This window comes from Patagioenas fasciata, chromosome 2 (genome assembly GCF_037038585.1).
Source record: "Patagioenas fasciata isolate bPatFas1 chromosome 2, bPatFas1.hap1, whole genome shotgun sequence".
In the NCBI taxonomy this organism is placed as follows: Eukaryota; Metazoa; Chordata; class Aves; order Columbiformes; family Columbidae; genus Patagioenas; species Patagioenas fasciata.
The window spans coordinates 25,921,730-25,945,498 of record NC_092521.1 but is presented as its reverse complement, the minus strand read 5'-3'; the positions used below and the strand labels follow the sequence as shown (position 1 = coordinate 25,945,498).

Here is a 23,769-nt window from a genome sequence, read left to right as displayed (position 1 = left end):
ATCTTGGTCATCTTTTTGTGTCCTTTTTGTGGAAGCAACTGCAACTAGTTTTTCTTTTCATAATGTGTTAAGGAAAAAAAAAAAAGAGGTTTTTAAATAGGAAGCTAGTTTTATCAAATAGGTATTGTCACTGTATAATTGACTTACAAAGTGTTAAAGAAGAGGTGTTTGGAAAGCCTGTGAACTTTTATATTCATGGTTGTGGCCTACCAGTCATCATTCCAAATTTGTTGTGTTTAAGATGGCTGCATATCCATTGCACATAAGCCCCGAGTGCGCAGGTTAACATTTTTAGAGGCTAGAATAGTATCCTGTTGAAAGATTAGAGCTGTTGGAAATCCTTTTAAGCTTCAAATTCCAACCAAAGCTTCAAGGTCACTCTCAAAATCCCATGGCTGCGTAATTAAGGATTGAACTTGGATGGCGTTGCATCTTTTGTCTCAGTCTATGGAGTCCAACAGATAGGGAATTAAAGTCTGTTCTCCAGCCTGTTTTACTGGTGTCAGTTCAATGCCTTCAAAGATGTCTGGAGAGTGACATCTGTTGTGACGTGATGCATGCCACAAATGTGTTCTGCCTAAAACTGGGAGAACACTTACAGGCTTGCTGTCAGTATTCAAGCTGGAAGTAGAGGCCAGGACTGGGGTGGGTGATGGGAACGTGGACTGAGACCTCAGCGGGTTTCTGAACTGTGTGAGAAATGTGTAAATGCCAAGGTGAGACTTAGTAAATGTTTACATGACTGAGGTGTGTCTTTTGAAGACAACAATGTAAATTTCCTGAATTTGAAGCTGAATGCCTGAAGGTTGCAGTGGTGATAAGAATGTGGCTTCCCTTATGCAGCCACATGCTGATAAAAAGGCTGCAGGGGGTGCTTTCTCTGAACACTTATCAAGAGAGTTCAGAGCTTACTGTGGCTCATTCTTTGGTTTATTGGCTCTTGGAAAGAAATAAGTTGATTGGAATGATCAACTCCTAAAATTTCCTTGGCATGTGATTTTGGTTAAAAAGATGAATGCTCTTCTCTCCAGTAGACTTGTAAAGCTGATCAAAATTCACCCAGTTGTGGGGAGAAAAGTACACCCCATGTCCACGACAAGCAGAACAGCAGAACTGTGCAGTATGGTTTGCAATTGCATCCCATTTGGTTGTTTTACAACACAGGGTACATTTAGAAAGGCTTCTAGAAAAATAAAATGCGAGGTGGCAGTCAGTAAAAATGGGTGGGTGAGCACTCATTTGGCATTGCAGGCAGATCAGCATTGGTAGCAAGGAAGCCATATGTGCAGTCACCTGTACCGCTGTGCCGGATGAGTGCTGAGCCATGAACTCTGACTGCCAAAGCAAGAATCATCTCAGGGCAAAAAAAAAAGCAGCTCTTACTCTGGCTATAGTTCCTTGAGGGCTGGCATGGTTACAACCTCTGGGTGTCCCACAAACAAAAAGAAATCCAAATACAAGACAATTTTTTCCATTCTGTGACTGACTGGGTTGCTATGGATGGTAGTGAACAGAATACTGTGATATATGGCATTTGTTGGAACTGTGGATGACTTCAATGTAGATTTTAGCCATCAAGCATTTTTATTGTAGCAGACTTGAAGTTTGGCTCGCATCATATTTGTAGTGTTGACGTTACGCTAGCTGAGTCAGTCTGCCAACTTAGTCAGTATGGGCAGATTTATGCTCACTGTATGTGCTTTAGGATGCAAACAAGCCATGATTGCAAAGCAGGGAGGAGTGCTCTCAGCAGAGGTGAGTGTGCTCCTTCAGCTGCACCACTGTGCCAGCAGAGAGGGGCTTGGAGCAGTCGTGGGTGGCTTTGTGCTAACATACCAGGCTTTAGCTGGAGTCAGCTTGCACTGAACTATCTCAGAGCATGGGTACAGTCTGCACAGACCTGTTTGAGGTGACTACGTGATCCCTGAAATACCTTTGCAGAGCAGACCAGTTTGCAGGACGGAGTAAATGGAAGGGGAATGGAATTCCCAGTTGCTATTGGCGTTGTCTGTATCACGTCTTTGTCATATCACAGAATGTTAGGGATTGGAAGGGACCTCAAAAGATCATCTAGTCCAATCCCCCCCACCGGAGCAGTAACACCTAGATGAGGTTACCCAGGAAGGTGTCCAGGTGGGTTTTGAATGTCTCCAGAATAGGAGACTCCACAACCCCCCTGGGCAGCCTGTTCCAGTGCTCTGTCACCCCCACTGAGAAGAAGTTTCTTCTCATATATAAGTGGAACCTCTTGTGTTCCAGTTTGTACCCATTGCCCCTTCTCCTACTATTGGTTGTCACCGAGAAGAGCCTGGCTCCATCCTCCTGACACTCACCCTTTACATATTTTTAAACATTAATGAGGTCACCCCTCAGTCTCCTCCAAGCCAAAGAGACCCAGCTTCCTCAGCCTTTCCTCATAAAGGAGATGCTTCACCCCCTTAATCATCTTTGTTGCCCTGTGCTGGACTCTCTCCAGCAGTTCCCTGTCCTTCTTGAACTGAGGGGCTCAGAACTGGACACAATATTCCAGATGTGGTCTCACCAGGGCAGAGTAGAGAGGGAGGAGAACCTCTCTCGGCCTACTAACCACCCCCCTTCTAATACACCCTAGGATTCCATATACATGTAAACGTCACATTCCCTGCTTGCTAGAAAACATCTGAGCAAAAAAAAGATGTATGATTATTAAGCACATAAAATGTATTTTTGTAAATGGTTACAATGTCTTGGTAATGACTTTGTAGATTAAATCATAACTTTTTAAATCAAACGTTTATTGCTTTCTGCATGTCTTTCTAAAAACAGTAATTGACTGCTAAATGTAACAGTTTGAAGTTGCTTTAGTTTGTCTTTCTTGAGTTTTTAATATATTTCGTTTTTCAGTGGATCAAGATAGTGATTAACTCTTAAAGCCTTGCTTTTATAGTCTGTAAGACACACAAATATTTATTCGCAGCAGGATTTTGAGAGATGTTACAACTACCATAAATGTCCTTTCAAACCCAAATGAATAACTTTCTATGGGCAAAGGTAGTTGGGGTTTTTTTGCAACTCTGCACAGCATTTCAGTGCACTTCTTGAAATCTTTCTCTTCCCCTTTTCTGTTTTGAGTTAATATTCTGATAGTGGTAAGTCATTGTTGCTTCATCTGATGTTTGGATGATGCTGTAGCTGCCTGCCACGATGTCCATGTGCTTGTTACAGGCGCTGAAATAATTTCCAAAAGGCTCTGTGCTAACGTGATGGCTGCATCTATATCCTCCTGGTAGAATAAAGAGTTTGTTTAATGCCAGTGTGGGTGTGATGTGAAGCCTCATTGTTTGTCTAGAAAAATGGCAGGGTAATTAAAGAGGTGAGCTGCTGCTCTTTAAAATCACTTTTGACATAATGCTGTGAGCTCCAGCTCTTTGTTCTGCTGATTTGCTGCTTCTGAGCAGATGGGACACCCAAGTACTGAATAAACAGTTGCTGGGGAGGAATGTTTAATCACTCTTTGTACCTTGAAGCAGGTAATTAAAAAGTACTTTAGCTATAACATAGCCAGGAGCTAATTAAATTTGAACAGCATCCCTGGAGAGAGTGAGGACACAGTTTATGACTGATAATGTTCTACTAAGATGCATATTGATTGTGCGGTAATTACCAGTGTTGACTGCTATTTGTACAAAGCATGTTGTGTAGTATTGGGATCACGGCTCTCTTGCAAAACCCACCTTGCTGCGATCACTGAGGCAGGAGGGGACGAGTTGTTTTGCTTTTTTTACTCCCAGACTCCTGCTGAGTTCCCAGGCTTTTACCAAAAAAAAAAAAAAAACAAAAAAACCCAAACAACTTTCATGGATAAAACAGATTTAGGTGATGTCTGTTCTCAAAAGAAAAAAAAAAAGAAATAGTTTCTTCTGAAGTTGACTCAGTAGGAAATAACATGACCAAATCTCTTCTGCACCATGACCATTCTGCTAAATGTGTTCTCTAATAGTGCTTGCAACAGATTGTGACTCTGGCTCCAACTCTGAGATCTCTTACTTCATCCAGAGCACTGATTTTTCCATCACACGTCACGGGGTCATCAATTCTAATCAAAGGCTGAACTTTGAGCGAGCAAACCATATGTATGAGTTTGTGGTGATAGCTGTCGATAAAGGACATCCCCCTCGGACGGGGACGGCGTCGGTGCGGATTCGAATGGCCAACGTGAACGATGAGGCTCCTGTCTTCTCCCAGTCTGTGTAAGCCAGCTTCAACACCTGCTTTGGTTTTTAAAGATGCTGTTTGTATGCGTAACCTTAATAACACTTGGCTAAATGGTTACTTGTTGTTTTGTGCAGCAATAAGTACCAATGAAATCCAGGGGTAATTTGTATGAATAAAGGCTTAGAAGTTGATCCTTCCTTTCTAGATTGTATCAAAAAAATACAGCAGTTGTGATACCAGCTTATTGACTTTATGGAGCAACTGTTTTATTTAGAGAGAACAGAATGAATACGATTTAACTCTACAGGGAATAAATTTGACTGTGTCGATTTCTAGGTCTCAAAGTGATTGCCCATGTGTACGTTTATAACAGATTAAGATGATAGTTAGCAAACATTAAAACTTAATTTTATCATCAGCAAATGGTTTTATAAGGCCCTGCTTGTTTCAAATGCCTTATTTCCTTTCCTGAATGAATACCTTTTTCAATGAGTTTAAAGTGTGAAGATGTTTGAATACAAAACATAAATACATTTGTTTACAAAACTAAATACATATTTACATTACTTCTGTAGTATCTGATGCTTTCCATTAGTGGACAGTGACATGAGAAGCACTGTGTGACAGATATCGGTCCTTTTTTTCATCTTTCAGAGATAAGTGATCCTGGTTTGCAGTGTAATGATGATCAAAGTCTCGTCTTAAACTGATTAAAGATTGCATGATTGCATGCTGCCCAAAAATTAAAAAAAATTACATTCATAGTGAATTTACAATTCTTGGCTGATGGTTAATATGGTGATGGTTATTCTGGTACTGAATGTGCTGCCATTGCTCCCTTATGTGCATCAGTTACAGAACTTTCCTTTCGGAAGATGCTGGTCCCAGTACCTTAGTGGCTACTGTTCGGGCAAAGGACCCTGATGGAGATGGGCTGCTATATCTAATTACAGGAGGCAACGAGGAGGGCAACTTTGAACTGGATAGTCAAAAAGGTAAGGGAAGAGCTTTTAGAATGCAGTTATTTACTGTCTCATCTGTACTGACTCTGCTTCACCTGTATGATGAAAATCATCAAAGCACCATAGTAATATAATCTGCAAATAGGGATGCTTCATATCAGTGAGAATTAGCTCTTTGATGTGATGGTCATTCTCCAAATAGAAGCCAAAATTTGGGGTCCCAATCCTACAACTGTGTGGTCTAAGATGACTGAATCCTGTGTTTTACAACCAAAATACAAACTGAACCAACAATACGGTGGCAGAGAAATGCGATGCTCATTTCATTATGTGTGCTTGTTTACGTAGTAAAATAAGATGACACTTTATGTTTCAAAATTTAGGTATCATTAGACTCCGCAGAAACCCACCTCCCAACCTGAAAGGGCTACAATACACATTGAACATCACTGCGATAGATGACAACACCTCGGGGGGACCCACCCCTCTCAGCAGCTTTGCTGAGGTTATTGTAGGAGTTCACGACATTAATAACAACAAGCCTGTCTTCAGAGAGGTAAGGTGCCTCTCTGCAGCTATTCTTTTCCCATACATAATTGGGGTTATAGACTCTTCTTGGCTTCTGGTGGTTGCTGGGAGCTCAAAGGACTGTGTTTGTGGAGCAGAATGCATCTGTAAGTAAACACACAGCTATTAATAGCTTTCTTCATACTTAAAGTGTAAAGCCTTTTTTCTGTCCTCTCCCTTAGAGCTTGATTTCTTTGTGAGTGTAAGTAATAGAAGTTTTTTTCTTCTGAGTTCTTATGTGCGGGAAGAAATATTGACACTGTGCAACAAATTCTTGTGGCTCTGTGTAATGTATAGGGTGGGATGTTTGGGTGTGTTTTTAGTGTGCTTACTACAGCGACAGCACCTGGGTTCTGGAGAATCAGCCTCCAGGCACATACGTGCTACAGGTAGAAGCCCACGATGCAGACCTCGGTGTCAACGGAGAGGTGAAGTATGGCCTCATGCACCAAGATGGAGCTTCCCTAGGCTTCAGCATTGACGCAGACACAGGTCAGTAGCTTTCAAGTTACTGAGATAAAATGAAAACCCTATTGAATTGTAATGAGAACACCACTGTATGAGTGTGTCCATGTGGGCTTATGCTTTAACAGTGTAACTGCAGGTTCACCTATAGTAGCTTATAGAATAAGCAATGAAAAAAGTTGAGACTATAGGGATAGCCATGAAAATACATTAGATTTAGATGTTGGTGATTTAAAGGACAAATTAAGTAGGGAAATAAACACCAGTACAATAAGAAGATAAAAAACTGTTCTGTATCAGTTGTCCTCCTGTTGGATCATGTGTAGCTGTAAGAAGGCAGAGCAGAAAGTGTGACTCTAACAGCTTGAGTTTATTCTTCCCTTCAGTGTGGCCTGACAGTTCTTTAAAATGGTTTGTTTCTCATCTCATGCACAAATAGGAGGTCCAGGTGGTGCATATAGAGGCAAAACTCTCTTGCCAGAACAGGGCAGTGACAGTCTTGATGCATTTCAGATGAAGGTGTTATAAAACTTGTTGATGTTTCTATAGTCAAAACAGTAAAGTGTGGTATTTGTGTGTCCAAGACTGTACAGGAGACTGGAAGAACCAACAGAAGAGCAGCAGAATCCTGGTCCCTGGCGTAGCAGAGACAGGTCTGGAAGTGGCCTCCAGGAGGCTGATTTAAAGTCTCCCAAACAGAAGAAAAGAGCTGAGACAGGGAGAGTCCTGGTCAGTGGAGAGGAAAAGCTGTGTATTGGGAGAAAATTGTTCAATTTATTAACTGAGCTATGTCAGTCTACCCTATTTCAATCTGTTCACTGAAGCATCCTCCAGCTCCCATAGTAGCAATGACTTTGGTCACATAATTTGTGCCTTCTGTGGTAGTTCTTCCCCAGAGAAATAATGAGCTGGTTTTGAAATATTCGGTTACTTGGACTGTCACTGGCATAAACCTAAGAGATGCCTCTCAATGAGGAGGAGAAGGCCCCTCTCTGCTCCATGAGGAGTGAGTTAACAAGGTGCTGAGACTGAAGCTTCTTATTGGGGCAGCAGGAGAGAAAGCTGTTGAGTGCTGGCAGTGTGTGGCATGTGAGGAGAGACAGGGGAATTGGAGTTGGTCTTGTCCAAGACATGCGTTGCAGGGTTGGTGTGGATTAAACTTGATGGTTGTGCTGCATGCAGTCAGAGCTTCCTCTTGTGTGGGAGATGTGCTGGTCCCTTTCTGCAAATTCAGTACCAAGGCTGTGACACGCAGGACAGGAGGTGTCTGTGTTCCCAGGGGTCATCACGACCACGCAGAGTTTTGACCGGGAGCAGCAGAGGGAGTACACGCTGTCTGTCACTGCCACCGACCAGGCACAGGAACCGCTGATCGGCGTGTGTCAGGTCACCATCCTCATTGCTGACGTCAATGACAACGATCCCAAGTTTGAGAACAGTCGCTATCAGTGTGAGTGTTTAACCACTTGTCTCAGTACCACAATGTGAGCCTGGTTAGTAGTTCCATATAAAAATGGTCAGTTTTTTAGGTGACCAGTCTTCCTTTTCCATTAAGGCAGTTACGTCTTAAGCCATCATCAGTAGAAATATGTAGAATTGATCACTGTCCTTGTGGCTTATTCATTGCAATACTCTTAAAAATACTGACAGTATTCACTCCTACAAATTAGGCAGATGCGATCCCTTCCCTTTGTGACTTTTCGTTGCTCAGTTTTTCTGCACACTGAATTTTTATTTGATACCCCAAAACAAAACACAACATCCTAGCTGAGAAGTCATCAGTCCCAGCTAGAAGAGCAATTGTCATCTGTGTCTGTGGAACACAGGACCTTTGTTTGAAGAGCGTGGAGTGCTATTTATCTCTTGTCAGCCTGAAATCATTGGCTTCTAGCCTGCAACTGACTGGGAGCCCTGGTGCCTCCTGTAATTGCACTGCTCAGCTGGCTTTGCCCATCTGCCCTAGTGCCGTTCCCCACATGATGTGCTTTTCATCGGTCTTTCCTTTAATTTTACTTGATGCTTCTCCAGTAAAATCCTGCACTTCACCACACGGAGACTCTCTACACTTGATGTCACCTACAAGTGATGAGCATACTCCCTAGTTGCTGGATGAGGATAAGCCCTTCCGTGCATAATTGCCTCACCAAGAATGGCAAAAATGTGACAACAACTCCCATTTGGAGATGTTCTGCCAGTTCTATGGAAAAGTCAAATAGTGACCAACGACTTTTTAAAATGAATATGGCTCATAAATAAGTCATCTTTAGCATCACAGAGGCCAGCAGGATTCAAAAAGAGGTTGGATGGTTATATGGCAGGATTTTAACAAGGAGAAACGACCTGCTAGGAAATAGTCGAAATATACATCTACACTTTGGAGTTAGGCACAAGGATGGAAAGAAAATTGCGTTGTACCTTTTAGAGTATCTTATAGTGACTAACTCCAAGTGCCACATTGGTTAAAATATGCGGATTAGGAATAGGCATTTCTGCATTCCTACCAGGATTTTCTGCAAACCTGGCCAAAGCAGCACTGAGAAAGCAGGTGGGAGTGATCTCACTGGAGAGAAATATTTTCAGACAGAGCAGAGAAGTCCTTGAGGTAAAGGTAACATTTGTGCGAAGGTGAACTTTTCTACTCTACCTTCAAACATATGATTCAGGTGAAATTTCCCAGGATTTTTTTTCAGAAGTGGAGAAGCTGAGAGGTTGCATTTGGTAATCATGGTGACTTTGGCACTTCTAAGGAACAGGCAGATTTTTTAATTGTTTTAATAAGCACAGGGAACCACCAAAGGTCCTAAAGTAAAGGCAGCCCTTTGCGATGGGGAAACTGAAGATAATGAGGTCACTTTATGCATAGTGCTTTTCCAGCATCTATACGTAGGTAATCAATGTTTGTACGTCACGGAATTAAAAATAGCTTTTTCTCTAACAAGATCAAATGCCATTAGTCATAGGTTTCTGTTCTTCCTGGAAACTGCTGGTTCTTTATTGCTCTGCACTAGGATGTTGGTCAAATCATCTTATCATCTGCCTGCAAAACAGACACTAAAGAAATGCTGTTTTGGTGCAGTAGGGATGGTATAGTAAGTCAGTTATGCCAGCAGCAAGCACAAGTACATGAAATGAGAGAGTAGGTCTCTTCCAAGTTGTTTTGTATTTTTTCTTACCATGCGTTTTCACAGGATTTGACTCTAAAAGCATAAGTTTAAACATTAAAAGGATATTTTATAGTGTTTCTTAGAAAAAAAATCTATTTTCATTAATCTATTTTAGTGCAAGTAAATCTCTTTTGAGAGTAGCTTTAGCTGTTACTGACATACCAGGGACATGAATCCTGGGCCAATTAAATATCCTGGGGAATGACAGAAGCTAATTGAAGTTCAAATATGTGTTCATGGAGCAAGTGGTTGTGGTGGTTTAAGGTTTTACTGTCCCACTGCCACAGACTGTATATACTAAAACAGAAAATATGGCCACCCCACTCTATAAATAATGTGCAAATCTGATTGTGTCATCTAAAAAACGCTAAAGGAGACACATACAAGGGAGATCAAAGATATCGAACAGTTTCTGAACAAGAAGTGATTAACTAGACTGACAGGGTTGTCTAAACCCAACTGCAACCCAGCAGCCTTCCCGCTGCCACAGCTGTTTCAACACACTGAGCTGATGGAGCCTTAGTGCATGGAAACGGCTCAAAAACTCGATCAGGCAAGCAGCCCTACCTACTTGGAGGAGGAATTGGGACTGGATGGCTGAGGATGGGGGGAAGAGCGGTATCAAAGTCAGATCAGAGCAGTCTAAAGACTGGGGTATGGAAGAGATGCAACCAGCAGTGCTGTGATAGCTTTGTATGAAATGATTCCTCGCAGACAGGAGGGGAGTAAGAAATGACTGCTCATGATTTCCCATCATATTGTTGATGTCCCTGTCAGGGATCAGGCCTTAGAAAGACAAAATGGATTACTTTTCTATGCAATGGATACTTCATCTCTGCGACTCTTTGCCACCAGATTTTTAGAAGATATTTATAAAAGCAGGTTCAAAGGGGGACTGGTCTGTCTATAACTATGGACACAAAGGCACACCCTCTGTTTCAGGTGGATTGGTGGGAACAGGGACTGAGACCTAAGGAAAGGGATATGTATGAAAAGGGAAGACAGAGACCTGTTGGAGAGGTTCCAGAGGAGGGCACAAAAATGACCGGAGTGCTGGAACTCCTTTCCTGTGAGGACTGGCTGAGAGAGTTGAGGTTGTTCAGCCTGGAGAAGAGAAGGCTCTGGGGAGACCTAATTGTGGCCTTTTAGTACTTAAAAGGGGCCTACAAGAAAGACGGAGACAGACTTTTTAGCAGGGCCTGTTATGGTAAGACAGGGGGTAATGATTTTGAACTAAAAGAGAGGAGGTTCAGAATGCACATGAGGAAGAAATTTTTTACAATGAGGGTGGTGAAACACTGGCACAGGTTGTCCAGAGAGGTGGTAGATGCCCCATCCCTGGAAACATTCAAGACCAGGCTGGATGGGGCTCTGAGCACCCTGATCTGGTTGAAGATGTCCCTGCTCATTACGGGGGGGCTGGACTAGATGACCTTTGAATACCCCTTCCAACCCAAACTATTCTGTGATTCTAAGAAGTGCTCATTACCCTTGCCCTGGGCAGCTTCTCCAAAACACTGGGGTGTTGGGGGGAACTTCACTTTGACCTGAGTCTTCGTGCTTTGTGATTACCTACAGCCTCCCGCTGGCGATGCTGGGGCCGCTCGCATTTAAGATTAATTCAATTCACAAGAGGTTCCTGCTTTTATCAGCAGCTGAGCCCAGCAACCTGGGCTGTGATCTAAAGCAGCAGGCGGGTGGCTTCGGGGTTTGCCAGCACTGCTATGAAGAGGCACAAGTGCTGGAAATGGCATCATCACTAAACCTGCTTCACAAGCATCTGGCTTAACAACCAACACGTCAGGGGAAAGGGAAGGGGAAGCTGAAAGAAGGCTGTAGACAGTTAATGACAGTAGTTGTTTCTGCAATGAGGCAGGTTATATTTGATCTCGCATGACGGGGACTATGAGGTCTTACAGTAGTATTTCTTTTATGTACAGCCTGGTAAACCAGAGCAAGACCTGCTGATAATACCTTTGTCTCTTCAAAGACTTCCTCAGCGAAGACACTCCAGTGGGGACAAGTTTCCTCCGTGTTGCAGCTCATGACAGTGACCAAGGCATGAATGCTGCCATCACGTACTCTATGTTGGAGCATCAGCTGGAATACTTCCAGATCAACCCCAGCACAGGCTGGGTATATGTGAGCCGCCCGCTGTCACAGGTAAAGTAACTGTGCTTGGAACAGCACAACCTCTGACCCCTCAAATCCACTGCAAAGGGTTAATTGCAATTTCTTGATTTCTACAAAATGGTTCACAAATATCCTTGATCTTCTTCATTTCACAGACAACGCGCATTAGTCGCTATATTGTAGCGACAGATGGAGGAAACAGAAGCAGCAGTGTGGAGCTGACGGTAACTGTCACTAATGCTCTCAGCCAGCCGCCCCGGTGGGAGCAGAGCAGATACTGGGTAACCATCCCCGAAAACACCATTCGTGACACCAAAATAGTGGTATGTTACTTCCCTCCCTCTTCGTTTCAACTTCTTCCTCTGTTGTGCTCTGTCTCCTTGTTAAGAGTGCGTGGATGCTCCCTCTGCAACCTTACTACCTTGTGCTGTTTCCTTGTCAGCCTTCACCTCTGCGTATCCTGTTAGTGTGTGAGGAGTACTATTTGCAGAACAGGCTGGCATTTCAGCTGGCAGCAGTTTTCCCAGTGACCAACAGCCCTCAGGGTGTGCTCCTGCAGACAGCAGCTTTAAATGAGAAGCAAGACACATGTCTAGTTCTTTTTTAACCTGTACGGAATTATTCTTTAAGGATAGTCTCCTCTATAAATTGCCAGATAATTCCTGTCTTCCTCTTCCTGCATGTAATATCCAAGTACTTGCAAACAATTTAGGCTGTGCCTGTATCTTGCCTGGTAAAACAAACCACTCAGTGGAGAAACAGTCTCCTTTTGGCTTCCTTTGATTTTGGAAAGAGGAGGGATTTCCTTTAGCCAGTGATGGAGTTTTTGCTTGACCCATTTACAGGCACGTAAATTTACTGCTGATTGAAGACCTGCAGCAAACCTAAATGTTGTGAAATGAAAATCAGCTCTGTAAACTGTTTCTCTTCTGTCTGTTATCCAAGTCATACAGGCATGTATGTTCTTGAAGAACATATATGCGTGTATGTTCTTGCCATCAAGCTGAACATTTAGCACTTACAATCCCATGCTTCATGAACATATGTCATGGTTCTTTTCTTCTTCAGACCATCAAAGCCACATCCCCACTTGGTGATCCCAGGGTTACATATAACCTGGAGGAGGGTCAAGTTCCAGAGACTAACATGCCAGTTCGTTTCTATCTGAAGCCAAACAGAGCTGATGGGTCTGCTTCTCTTCTAGTCGCTGAACCACTTGACTTTGAGACAACTAGGTTTTTCACCCTGACAGTCCGGGCACAAAATGTAGCAATGACCCCTTTAGCATCCTTTACCACTGTTTGTGTGAATGTAACAGGTAAGCTTTGCTGATGTTAGAACAGCTCATTCAGAACAAGAGTCTTTTTATTTACTCATTTAGTGTAACATCACAAATTGAAGTACCACCAATGACATGCCAAGCTACCTAAGAATGCTTTGTGTGTTTCTATACTGTAGAAGGAAGTTATGCCATCATTGGGAAGGTCTGTCTGAGACAACTTCTGCGTGCAACTATAAAATGTGAAAATGTGATAATGCAAAAATGGGCTGTGTGAATATTTATACAACACTAGTGTCTGCTTCTATAAGTGTAATTGCACAGGTTTTCTTTTGATAGGAGGGTGAATCTAGTAAATGTCCCCAACCTATTGAAAGGAGACAAGTATTACTAGAAATGTTTTGTGCTATAGAAAGAGAAACAGCTCATATAGATACCAAACAGAAGCCAAATCTGTTCAGAGGTGGTTGTTACACTCAGAATTTTCTATTTAACATTGAGGTTAGAACTGTAGAAATGAAAATGCAAGGGTCCTGACAATAGGTACAGTCTTCAAAGATTTGATCCAACCCTCCTTATAGTGGGATATTTTTGTAAGGCTCTACTATAGATACACATGAAACTATACACCAGATTTTAATCGCTGCTTTTTGAAGCAGTAATGGAGTTATTTTTCATATACAGACATTTAGATTAAAACATGAGTAAGTGAAGTCACCAGCAAAATCATTTGTCTCACTCACCACCGTGGAAATGAGAGACCTAAGTCATAATTTGAATGGGAATCCAGCTTCCCTGCTTCACTTTATCACAGCGTTGTCCTGACTTCCACAGTCCACCAAGGCAAAAACCCTTCAGGTTTGTAGAGCAGCAGTGCTTCAAGTCAGGGTCTGAGCCTCACTGCAGATTATGGACCCTGTCCCAAAATTTTTTGCCTATAGTGCTGTTACTGGTATCAGAATTTGGCAGAAATTTCATTTTGCTCACAAGCAGAAATATTTTTTCAATAACTCAGTATTTCATAGGAAAAAAGTTTTACACACACGTATCCATTAGTGGGAGAAAAAAGCAAGTTAAACACCTTTAAGAGCGAAATAACCACCAAAAAGTTTCATATGCACAAGCACACAGAAAAGTAAGTCTTTTATAGCATCTTATTTTCCTTACCTTGCTCAGTGAATTTGTTGAAATTTATCTCTAACAAGTCATATTCTCTTCTGTAAAATATGGAGGGGAAAAAAAACCAAACTCTTAGAAGTTTTCACAGATGATTATGCATATGAGAGAAAGAAAAATGGGATTTACAGGCGCCCACACCGACAACTTAAATTAAAAAAAAAAAATGTCATTTAAGACACTGGTTGTGCAAATAGTTGTGTGTCAGAATCAATGGAGTCATGTGGCAGTAGCAGAACTAAATGTGTACTTAAGGGTTTTTAGAATGAGATATTTAGAATTTTGTTTGCTCTTCGTAAAGACAGATAGATCTGAGGAACTGTCGTTATGGCTCCTCTGTTTTGGCACTGTGCCACAACAGAGGAAAATTACTTTCTTAAAATAGGAAAATTACTTTTTTAAAATGTGTCTGTCAAACTGTGAAAAGTGCAAAAAGATGTAGGGGAGTATGCAGCATTTCTGAGTTTATTCCTATCACAGACAAGGAGGGACACCAGACTGATTTGTCATGGGTTGAACAGGAGGCCATGGTTCCAGAGCAGTTTAAACGGATCTGAGTCAGTGCTGCCACAGTTCTCCTGCCGTTCTCTTGTGCCCGCCTGCTCCTGCACAACAGTTTTAGGGAGAAAATGTGTCAGAAACTGGTTCTTCAAAATACTGGACATACCTTTTCCAATTTAGCTCTCTGTAGAGGTCAGACAAGGAAGACAAGCAGGGCCAACACTGATATAAGCTTAACTTGGCTGTTTGTTGTGCCTCATCCAACCTGCCTGCAGATGGCCACCACTGGGGTAGTCCTTCCTTTCCTTCACTGCGTCCCTTGTGTTGGATCTGGCGATATGCAGCTACAGAGAGTGTCAGATCAGTTAGCCCTGTTGTCTCCAGAAAGTCAGTCTTCTCTGCGAGCAACAAAATGAGCACTGTTAACATGGGGCTGTGTGATTCGGCTCGTGAGAAGGAGGATCCCGTGGCTCAGAGCAGGATGGCAAGAGTGGGAAGATCAGCACGGTTCCTTTGGACATCAGTCAGGAGTTAGATCAGGGGACCTAATGTGAAACTGCATCCTACGTAATCATTAGGTCCTACATCCTAACATAACTGTGGCTGTGCTGCCCCGCAGAGGCCAGGAAAGGCTGTTTTACACACAGTCTTTGTCAACTCTATAGACTCAGCAATTTTAATTTCCATTTTATGTTAATCAGCCCTTAATTAAAATGCTGAAATTAACTACTGCTGTAGATGAGCAGCTCTTTATAGTCTGTGAATGAAAGGCTTCCTGGTCCTGGCATTCACCGAATTACTAAAAGAAGACGGCCAGTCAAATCATTAGCTAGTATCTTAGCTGAGGTTAGGCAAATGTCTCCCAGAAACTGCTGAATGTCTATAAAATGCCTCCTGACAGCTGCCATGAAAATATGAAGACTCAAAGCAGGATTGCTTCTTACTATGAACAATGCAACTTGTTTCTGCAAGCAAAATTACGACTATGGAAAAAAATACAGTAAAAGAAAGTCTTCAGACATTTTCTTACCATGGTTCCCCTCACCTCTTTTTTCAGATGTCAATGATAATGTTCCATTCTTCGTGTCTTCTAACTATGAGGTGTCAGTGCCAGAAGGAGCTGATGTTGGCACTTCTGTGGTTCAGGTGTTAGCTATGGACTTGGATTCTGGCCTACATGGACAGGTTTGACCTTGCATTCAATTCTTTTCCTCCAAATAGGCAAGTTTTAGTACTTAAATTAGTGAGAGTGCACAGACAGCAGTGACAGAGTAATGAGCCACGAACACTTGTTACAGCACTTGTCAAGCATTTGCCTAGCATGTGGCTGAAGTGCATAATATGGGATGCAGGCAGTAAAGATGCTGTTCATGTTCTTGGGATCCTGCATCACAGCAGCTCATCCCGATCCAGCAACCATGACCAAGCGCTGCTGCATGATTCTCAGAGTAGCTCCCATGACAAGTGGAGGTGGCTGCAGAATGTGTTTCCAAACTCTTGCCTCTTCAGTTCATTGTTTAATTGACCAACAATGATTATGGTCAGTTAAATATGGTTGTTTAAATATGGTCAATTAAATAACATTTCATTTTACCATCATTGGTCAAAGGGTTGGTCAAACCAACATTTGACCATCTTTGTCATAATAACCCAACATTGGAAAATGCAGTGTTATGAAGGAAACTGCGTATTTTCTGTGTGTTTTCCTGAGCCTTTTCCAAAAATCCTACTAGCTCTTCTGGGAGGGAACTCTGGCTAGTAGGGGTCTGCTGTTCTGAAACTTTCATTTTGCAACTTCTGAAGAACAACCTGTGTGGTAGCAAAGCCTGGTGGTGCTCTGGGTGTGACTTGAGGGTGGGGGTGAAAATGTTTTTTTCGGAGGAGGAAGCCAAATCTTTGTTAAAGGGAAGAGTTTGAATAGCTTTCATCAGTGGAGGTTTTCATTTGTTCAGTCCTGTTGAACTAGACCCAAACTCTCAGCCCTATTTTTTTGAGATCAGAAGCACAATGGGTTGCTAGAAGCTGAGGAAACACCAGGGAAGGTGTCATTCCATGAATTCCATGATCTTTCTTAACTTCTCCTACTGGCCACTGTTGGAGTTTAGATACTGGGCTTCATAGGCTTTCATCTGATTGGTACAGCTGTTATGTTTGAGAATTCTGGGGGGTTTTAATTTCAAAATGAGCAAAAGACTACAAAAAATTCTGTCCAGATGAACTGTCTTTCCTTAGAGTCTTGCTAGTTTGCTGACAGCCCCAGGAGGCTACTAGGGAACTGGGAGCTCACAGCATTTGAACATACAAATGGAAGTGAAAAACACACCCTCTCTTAACTATTTCATTTTTAGGTTCACTACTTAATATTGAAAGATGCAAGTGAGGATTACCAGTTCTTCACTATTGAGCCTGAGACAGGAATTATTTCCACACATGCATCTTTTGACAGAGAGAAAAGAGCCTCTTACTTGATTGAAGTTCAGTCTCAGGACTCTTCAGAATCTGCTAGACCTGGTGTTCACGGGCATCCCAACACAGGTAAAACAAATGAGGAATTATATACTGGGAAAAAGATAGTAGAGGTTGGGTTCCTCAACTTTTCTGGAATTGAGGGGCATGTGAGCTGTCTGGAATTGAACAAGGTGTTCCACCTCTGCCATTTCTAGTCTGCATGTTCCTCTTGCATCTCCTTAGACACAGCCTACGTAAGGATTTTTGTCAGTGATGTGAATGACAATGCTCCAGCATTTCCTCGATCAGTGTATGAGGTCAGCATAGATGAGGACAGGGATGTTGGGAGTCCTGTTGTGACAGCAACAGCAGATGATGAAGATGAAGGTGAGTAAGCCTGCCCTGCACGTATTTAATTCTTCTTAGTATTACTCTGTATTGTGTATAGGGCTACTTCCTTCATGGGCAAACAAATCTTTGCATTCAAGAAATGATTAAGAATTTGTAAAAGTGAGGAGACAAGTACTGGGCACATGGCAGCATTTTCTTCTATTAGGTGCTTAGGTTTGCAGTGCAAAGCTTAAGCTAGCTGGCAATCGCTTTGGGGCTTTGTGATTCTCACCTGGAATCACAACCCTGCTGTAACTTCACTAGAGGTAACACAAAATTCAGTCCTGAGCACGTGCTTGTTTTGTGCTGACTTCTGTGCTTTACAGAGCTGCCTGTGAGCCAGTTTTATTTATTGCTATTGCAAGGAAGTCAAACCTCTGTGCTTTTTCTTAAATTAAGGAGTTGAATCTGCTTGTGGAATAATTTGTCGAACGGTAGAAAATGTGGCATGACATGACCAGAAATGAAGTCAGGGAGAAGGCAAGAATAAGGCAGGCCAAAAAAGGGGAAAGCTAGACCTTTTGGGACTCACAGTGTTACCTCAGCTCTGATGGTGTGAAACTTTTCCTATGGTGTGGTGAGGCCAGACGTGCTGAGCCAGTCCAGCAGCATGCACCAGACAGTTCTCAGCTTTGCTTCTCCTGGGGCCTTTTTGCTCCTTTCTTGAGTTGGTCCAGCTCAACTTGCTGGAGGAAAACAAACTCATTGGTAGAAAAGAAAGCAAGCTGGTGGGTTGGTGACAGAGTCCAAATGAGCACCAGAGGAGCATGTTGCTGAGAGCAGGTGGGAGTTGACCATTCCTTTCGGTGGCCATGCTCTAATGCCAGTGCCTCTTGGTGCCCATAATGGAGAAGAGGTCTTTTAAACTCAGCTGCTGCACTTGAGAGGATTTGGTAAAAGCAGCTAGGAAGTGATGCTGAAAGACAGGCTGCAAAGGCAGAAAAGCTCTTCTGAGCACAGCCTTTTCAGTTTCTTGCTATCCATGTTGCTCTAGTCACCTCATCCGCAGATGACTCACAACCTAAAACGCTGAATATTCTTTCTACTCCTAGCTATCACCCATTTTATTTGGGAAATGACTTTTTGTCCTGAAATGCAATGTCATGTTATTTTTTTTCGTTTTCAAATAAGTAAACATGAAGCACCAAACTTTTTTTTTTTAATTCCAAAATGTTTTGCAACAGTCAAACAACAGCTGTTATGCAGGTGATATGTTCCTCTAGAGATGAATTCTCGCACAAAATAGAGGACTTCTGTTATATTTTAACACCATCCAGTGGTTTAAAAGAAAAAAACAACACAACAATCAAGGAATGCTGGCATTTTAAAGGGGAGGTTTAGGAAACATTAAGAAAAAATAGCTTCTAGTATTTTAATAGCGTGTTATTTTTTAATTATTGGCAAATGAATACATGATAAATTAGAGGCACATAATTCCTTCATTATCAATAAACACGTGCATGTCTGTGACTGAGAATTATGTTTGTGAATACAAATGCAGATCTAACCCCCTACTACCCCACACAACCTCTTCAAATTACATACATGGATCATGCTGTTTGTGGCTCTGTGTTTTATCTCACACACACACTTTAACAGTCTGGGCAAATAAGGTTTCTCTTGGGTACTTGTCTGCTGTGCATGGCTGCACTGAGCATTCAGAGAGTGGACAGGCAGTGGTCATTTGCTTTCTCTTCTAGGTGCGAATGCCAAACTAAGGTATCAGATAACATCAGGAAATCTGAAAGGAGTTTTTGATGTGGAACCTGAGGTTGGAACTGTCTTCATCACTCAGCCTCTGGATTACGAACAAGAACAACGTTATGAGCTTCGGCTTGTAGCTTCGGATGGAAAATGGGAAAACCACACTCTTATCATCATCAATGTCGTCAATAAGAATGACGAAGCACCAGTCTTCATGCAGAACGAGTATCAGGGCAGTGTCTTGGAGGAGCTCACAGATCTGCCTGTACTTGTACTAAAGGTAAAGTAGTTTGCACAAAGCAGGGTAAAACCTGACTTTTTGTTCAGCTCAATCCCTTTCATTCCTATTAATCCAAAGAGATAGTTCTGTCAGGAAGGGTGAGCCCTGGTATTAGCATTTAGCTAGCAACTTTCTGTAAAAAAGATTATAAAGAGGGCCTCGTTGAATTTCTGTGATGAACTTGCTCCCTTGACCAGCATAAATGTTGAAAAATGTGATGACTTTCCTTTACAAAGCAGAGTTAGCGTGTTTTGTGTAACTGTATAAGCATAGCGTGGTTGGCATGTGTACCTCATGCATTTAAGTCACAAACACTTTGGCTGCATTTATACTACCAAACAAACATTACTAAGGGTTATTCTTTGGAACTCAGTCATCTTCATTCTGTTGTGAGAGCAGTCCCTGGCATGGGTACTGCCGGGCTGGCCCAACAAACACTCTCCCAAACAATCCCTGGGTGCAGATCAGGAGCCAGGAGTTCTCCCTGTCCTGAGCTGATAGTCAGCTGGGATACAAGGCCACCCTGCTCTCTCAACCTTCTGTGTACTCAGAGAGGAACACCCCTTATTTGCCTTTGTATTCCAGCTCTGAAGAGTTTCATAAAAAACATTTGCTCAGCAGATCTGTTAATACTTCTACATGGTTCTTCCTGTAGTTATTTCCTCTACACCATGAAGCAGAATATATTGGTCTGTCTAAACATGATCTTCTTGTTTCTCTAGGCTGTGCATGATCTTTATGGAAAGAGTACTTGACCTGAGTCACTCAAACCAACAGATGTTTGCTGTTAAAATGCATGCTATTTTTTTAGTCTCCACAATACCGACTGCCATCAATAAAAGAATAGTGATTTCCCCTTTTCTTTTACATAAACACTTACCTGCTGTGGCTTGTTCCAGGTTTCTGCAACAGACCCCGACCAAGAGGCTGATCAAAATGCCATTAGCTATTCACTGCATGGACAGGGGGCCAGTAGTGAATTCAGCATCAATGAGAACACAGGTGAGATCAGCGCAAATAAAAGGCTAGACCGTGAGAAGCGATCAACATGGCGCTTTCTTGTTCTTGCAACGGATGAGAGCGGAGAGGGACTGACCGGCTTTGCAGACGTGATCATAGAAGTGAGGGATGTGAATGACAACGCACCCCTTTTCCTTTGTGTGCTCGATGGCTGTTTCATGGGCCACATTGCTGAGGATTCTCCAGCAGACACTTCTGTCATTGAAATGACAGCAGTGGACCTCGATGACCCAAAGGCTGGTACGAATGCTGTACTAACATACAGCATCATTCAGAATGTCCAAAATGAAATTAATCTGAACTTGTTCTCAATTGACTCTGTTAGCGGCACCATCTATACAGTGCTCGGGTCCCTGGATCGGGAGAAAGAGGACAAGTACCTGGTAGTGGTTGAGGCCAGAGATGGAGGAGGGCTAACTGGGACAGGCACTGCCACTATTTTGGTGACTGATGTAAATGACCATGCCCCAATCTTCCTGCAAAGGATCTATACGGCGTTTGTCTCTGAGAATGCAAGTATTAACACTGAGGTGGCAGTGGTGTCTGTTGTGGACAGAGATGAGGGAGAAAATGCCATGGTGACATTCAGCATCCTTGATGGGGATAACGACCGCAAGTTCTCCATAGAGACAGATGAAGTCAACAACTGTGGGTTTATCCGGCTACGAAAGCGGATTGACTTTGAGAAACCCCAGGAGAGGGTGTTCAATTTGACTGTGAAAGCAGAGGACATGGACTTCTTCAGCATCACTCACTGCGTAATCTATGTGGAGGACTCTAATGACCATGCTCCTGTTTTCTATCCCCAGTCCTACGAAGTGGCTGCACTGGTAGAAGATGCACCAGTTGGCACCAAAGTTGTTCAGGTTTCTGCTGTTGATTTGGATTCTGGTCTGAATGGGAGGTTTTCTTTTCACCTGCTAAACAAATCTGACCCATGTGGCCAGTTCTCTGTGGCTAGTGATGGGTGGGTGGTAGTTGCAGGACTGCTGGATCATGAGACAGTGACACAGTACCAGCTCATTGTCATTGCCACTGATATGGGACAGCCCCCTCTAACTGGTAGTGCCACTGTTTTAGTGTCTCTGCAGGACATAAATGACAATGGGCCAGAGTTTGAGGCTCTTTATAACCCAGTTGTCTGGGAAAACACAGCTTCTCCACAGGTTGTCCAAATGAATGAAACCTCTACGTTGCTGTACGCTAAGGATCGAGACACTGCTGCTAATGGTGCACCTTTCTCCTTTCACCTTCTTGGTGGTTTTGATAGTCTAACTAACTTCAACTTGCAGGACTTCCAGAATGGAAGTGCTTTGCTCACCGCACTGCGTACCTTTGACAGGGAAGAGCACAAAGTGTTCTACCTGCCCATCCTGATCACGGACAGTGGGATCCCACCAATGAGCTCCACCAACACGCTGACTGTGAATATCGGGGACCAAAATGACCATCCACATTCTGCTGGCTACATGGAATGTCTCATTTACAGCTATGATGGTAAATCACTCCCTGATGCTTGCTTCCAAGTGTAACAGTAAGGTCAAAGGAGCAGCAGCGAGATTCACAAAAGGACTCTGTCCTGTTCCACATAGGCTTAGATCTTAGTAGAGGTTCTGCTGAAGTTTGTTTAAGCCCCACCAGAGAGCAGTAGGTGTGTGGGGCACAGGATTCCAGGCCACTTGATTTGTGGAAGAAACTGAGCCAGCCTTGAAGGAAGAGCAAAGCTGGCTAGTATTCTATGCATGTTTCTGTCAAACTTGAGTAATGGTCTTGTTTTCAGATGCAGTTTTCCAGCAGGATTAACTTTCCAGGGGGAAGAAATTAACAATTAACTTAAGCTGAATTCATGTATAAACTGCCTGAGACATTCATATAAGCCTTCAGCTGACAAATACTCTTACAGGAGAATTTTCTGTGAATGTTGGCTGCAGGCAGTACAAGAGAAGCCACTTTTCCCTTCTCGCTTTGGCAATTAGCTAGCAGTTCTCTTGTGATCCAGGGTCCCTACATAATAAGCCCAACAACAAAATAAACCACACAGGTAAGAAGATTTTTAGATGCTTGCACACATAGGCTCAAGCCATTCCTCCTTCTTCTACTCTGCTGTGTATCCTATGGTTTGACACACATTAAATAGGTTGTCTATTGTGGGCACATTATAAACCACTTCTGTGTGGATGCTGTTGACCATTTCTTTATACTGAAATGTTGTTCTGCCTGTTTTGTGCCCACTGTCAATTTCAACTTATTGTGAAGTTGAAACCAAGTCTGACTGCTATTTGCTGAGAAGCTCTGCTTATAGCCTAAGTACCAAATATTTTCATTAAGTTTTAGTTCCCTTTTAGTTGCCTCTCTAAAGGTTAAACTCACCTGTACTGTCAGTTTCTGGGGGGGACAAATCAAGTCTTCAGATCTTTGGTTATTTAAAATATTAGGGAGATACAGAATCAGAAGACTACTATCATGTTCTGTGTTACATTCATATAATGTGTGAGTCAAACATCAGGGCAACCTGTACATTGTCTCCTGCAAAATATCCAATGAATGTTGCCACAATTACAGGAGAGGTATACTTTTACCTCCTTTTTTGCATGCAGTCCCTCAGTTTTCAGGGCTTGTGCTGTTCCCTTTCACAAGGTGAAGTCCTACATTTTTTCTCTCTTCTTTGTGTATCCTTGATTCTTTACTTACTATATATATGAATGCAGATACCTGTGGATCTTTGCTTCAGAAATAGTTTTTATAGAACAAACAAACAAAAAAACCTAATTTGTGAACTTTGCTGAGAGGACACAAAACCAGTAGAACACATGCTGCTTTTCATCTCCCACCAAAGTATCGCCATCTACTCAAAATAAGCCTGGTTACTCTATTTTGGACATCCTCTCTATTTTGCTGTGATTTCCTCCAAATTGCTATTGGTTTTTGCCCTTTATAGCTCAGTCAGCAGTTGGTTGTTTATCCTACCAGACCCCAATCCCTGTCTAACCAGTCTGTAAGTTTGTTGGATACTGCAGCCAAAATAGTGAAAATGAGCAATTCTGATGTTGTTTCTGAATATCTCTTGCATCTTTCCTCAGAGGTGGCTTGTCTTTTTTCCTTCTTGACCGCTTTTAATTGCGGCCACCTGATGAATTGAATCTATGTGGCCACATAGCAAATATGCAGGACATGATGTGGTATTTGCAAACTGATGCACGTCTTCTCTAGGCAATCATCACAACTATTTTTGTAGAGGTTTTAGACTTAAGACAAACCAGTAAAACTTGAATGACCAACCTGTTAGTCTATGTGTGAGAGATCCCACTGTGCCACTTACGTGCTATGTTGGTTTAGGTATTCTCCCCATGACTGTACTGGGCCAGGTCAGCGCCCCTGATGATGACGACTGGGATCGCAAAATCTACCAATTTGAAGGGAAAACATCAAGGTATTTGGAGAGAAAAATGGGAGTTGGGTGAAATGTATGGAAAACTTGCCCACACA

At 42.5% G+C, this 23,769-nt stretch overlaps 1 protein-coding gene across 1 annotated transcript in view; it reads left to right on the top strand.

Annotated features, from left to right (window-relative positions):
• LOC136098249 (neural-cadherin-like) overlaps positions 1-23,769 on the top strand; it is a 55,392-nt gene that overhangs the window by 13,776 nt on the left and 17,847 nt on the right. The window contains exons 6-19 of the mRNA XM_065831495.2: positions 3,980-4,229; positions 5,047-5,189; positions 5,540-5,712; positions 6,047-6,215; positions 7,468-7,638; positions 11,343-11,515; positions 11,641-11,808; positions 12,554-12,803; positions 15,499-15,626; positions 16,790-16,976; positions 17,133-17,276; positions 18,980-19,263; positions 20,163-21,780; positions 23,620-23,713. Coding sequence (XP_065687567.1) covers positions 3,980-4,229; positions 5,047-5,189; positions 5,540-5,712; positions 6,047-6,215; positions 7,468-7,638; positions 11,343-11,515; positions 11,641-11,808; positions 12,554-12,803; positions 15,499-15,626; positions 16,790-16,976; positions 17,133-17,276; positions 18,980-19,263; positions 20,163-21,780; positions 23,620-23,713 — 3,952 coding nt within the window. The remainder of the gene's footprint in view (positions 1-3,979; positions 4,230-5,046; positions 5,190-5,539; positions 5,713-6,046; positions 6,216-7,467; positions 7,639-11,342; positions 11,516-11,640; positions 11,809-12,553; positions 12,804-15,498; positions 15,627-16,789; positions 16,977-17,132; positions 17,277-18,979; positions 19,264-20,162; positions 21,781-23,619; positions 23,714-23,769) is intronic.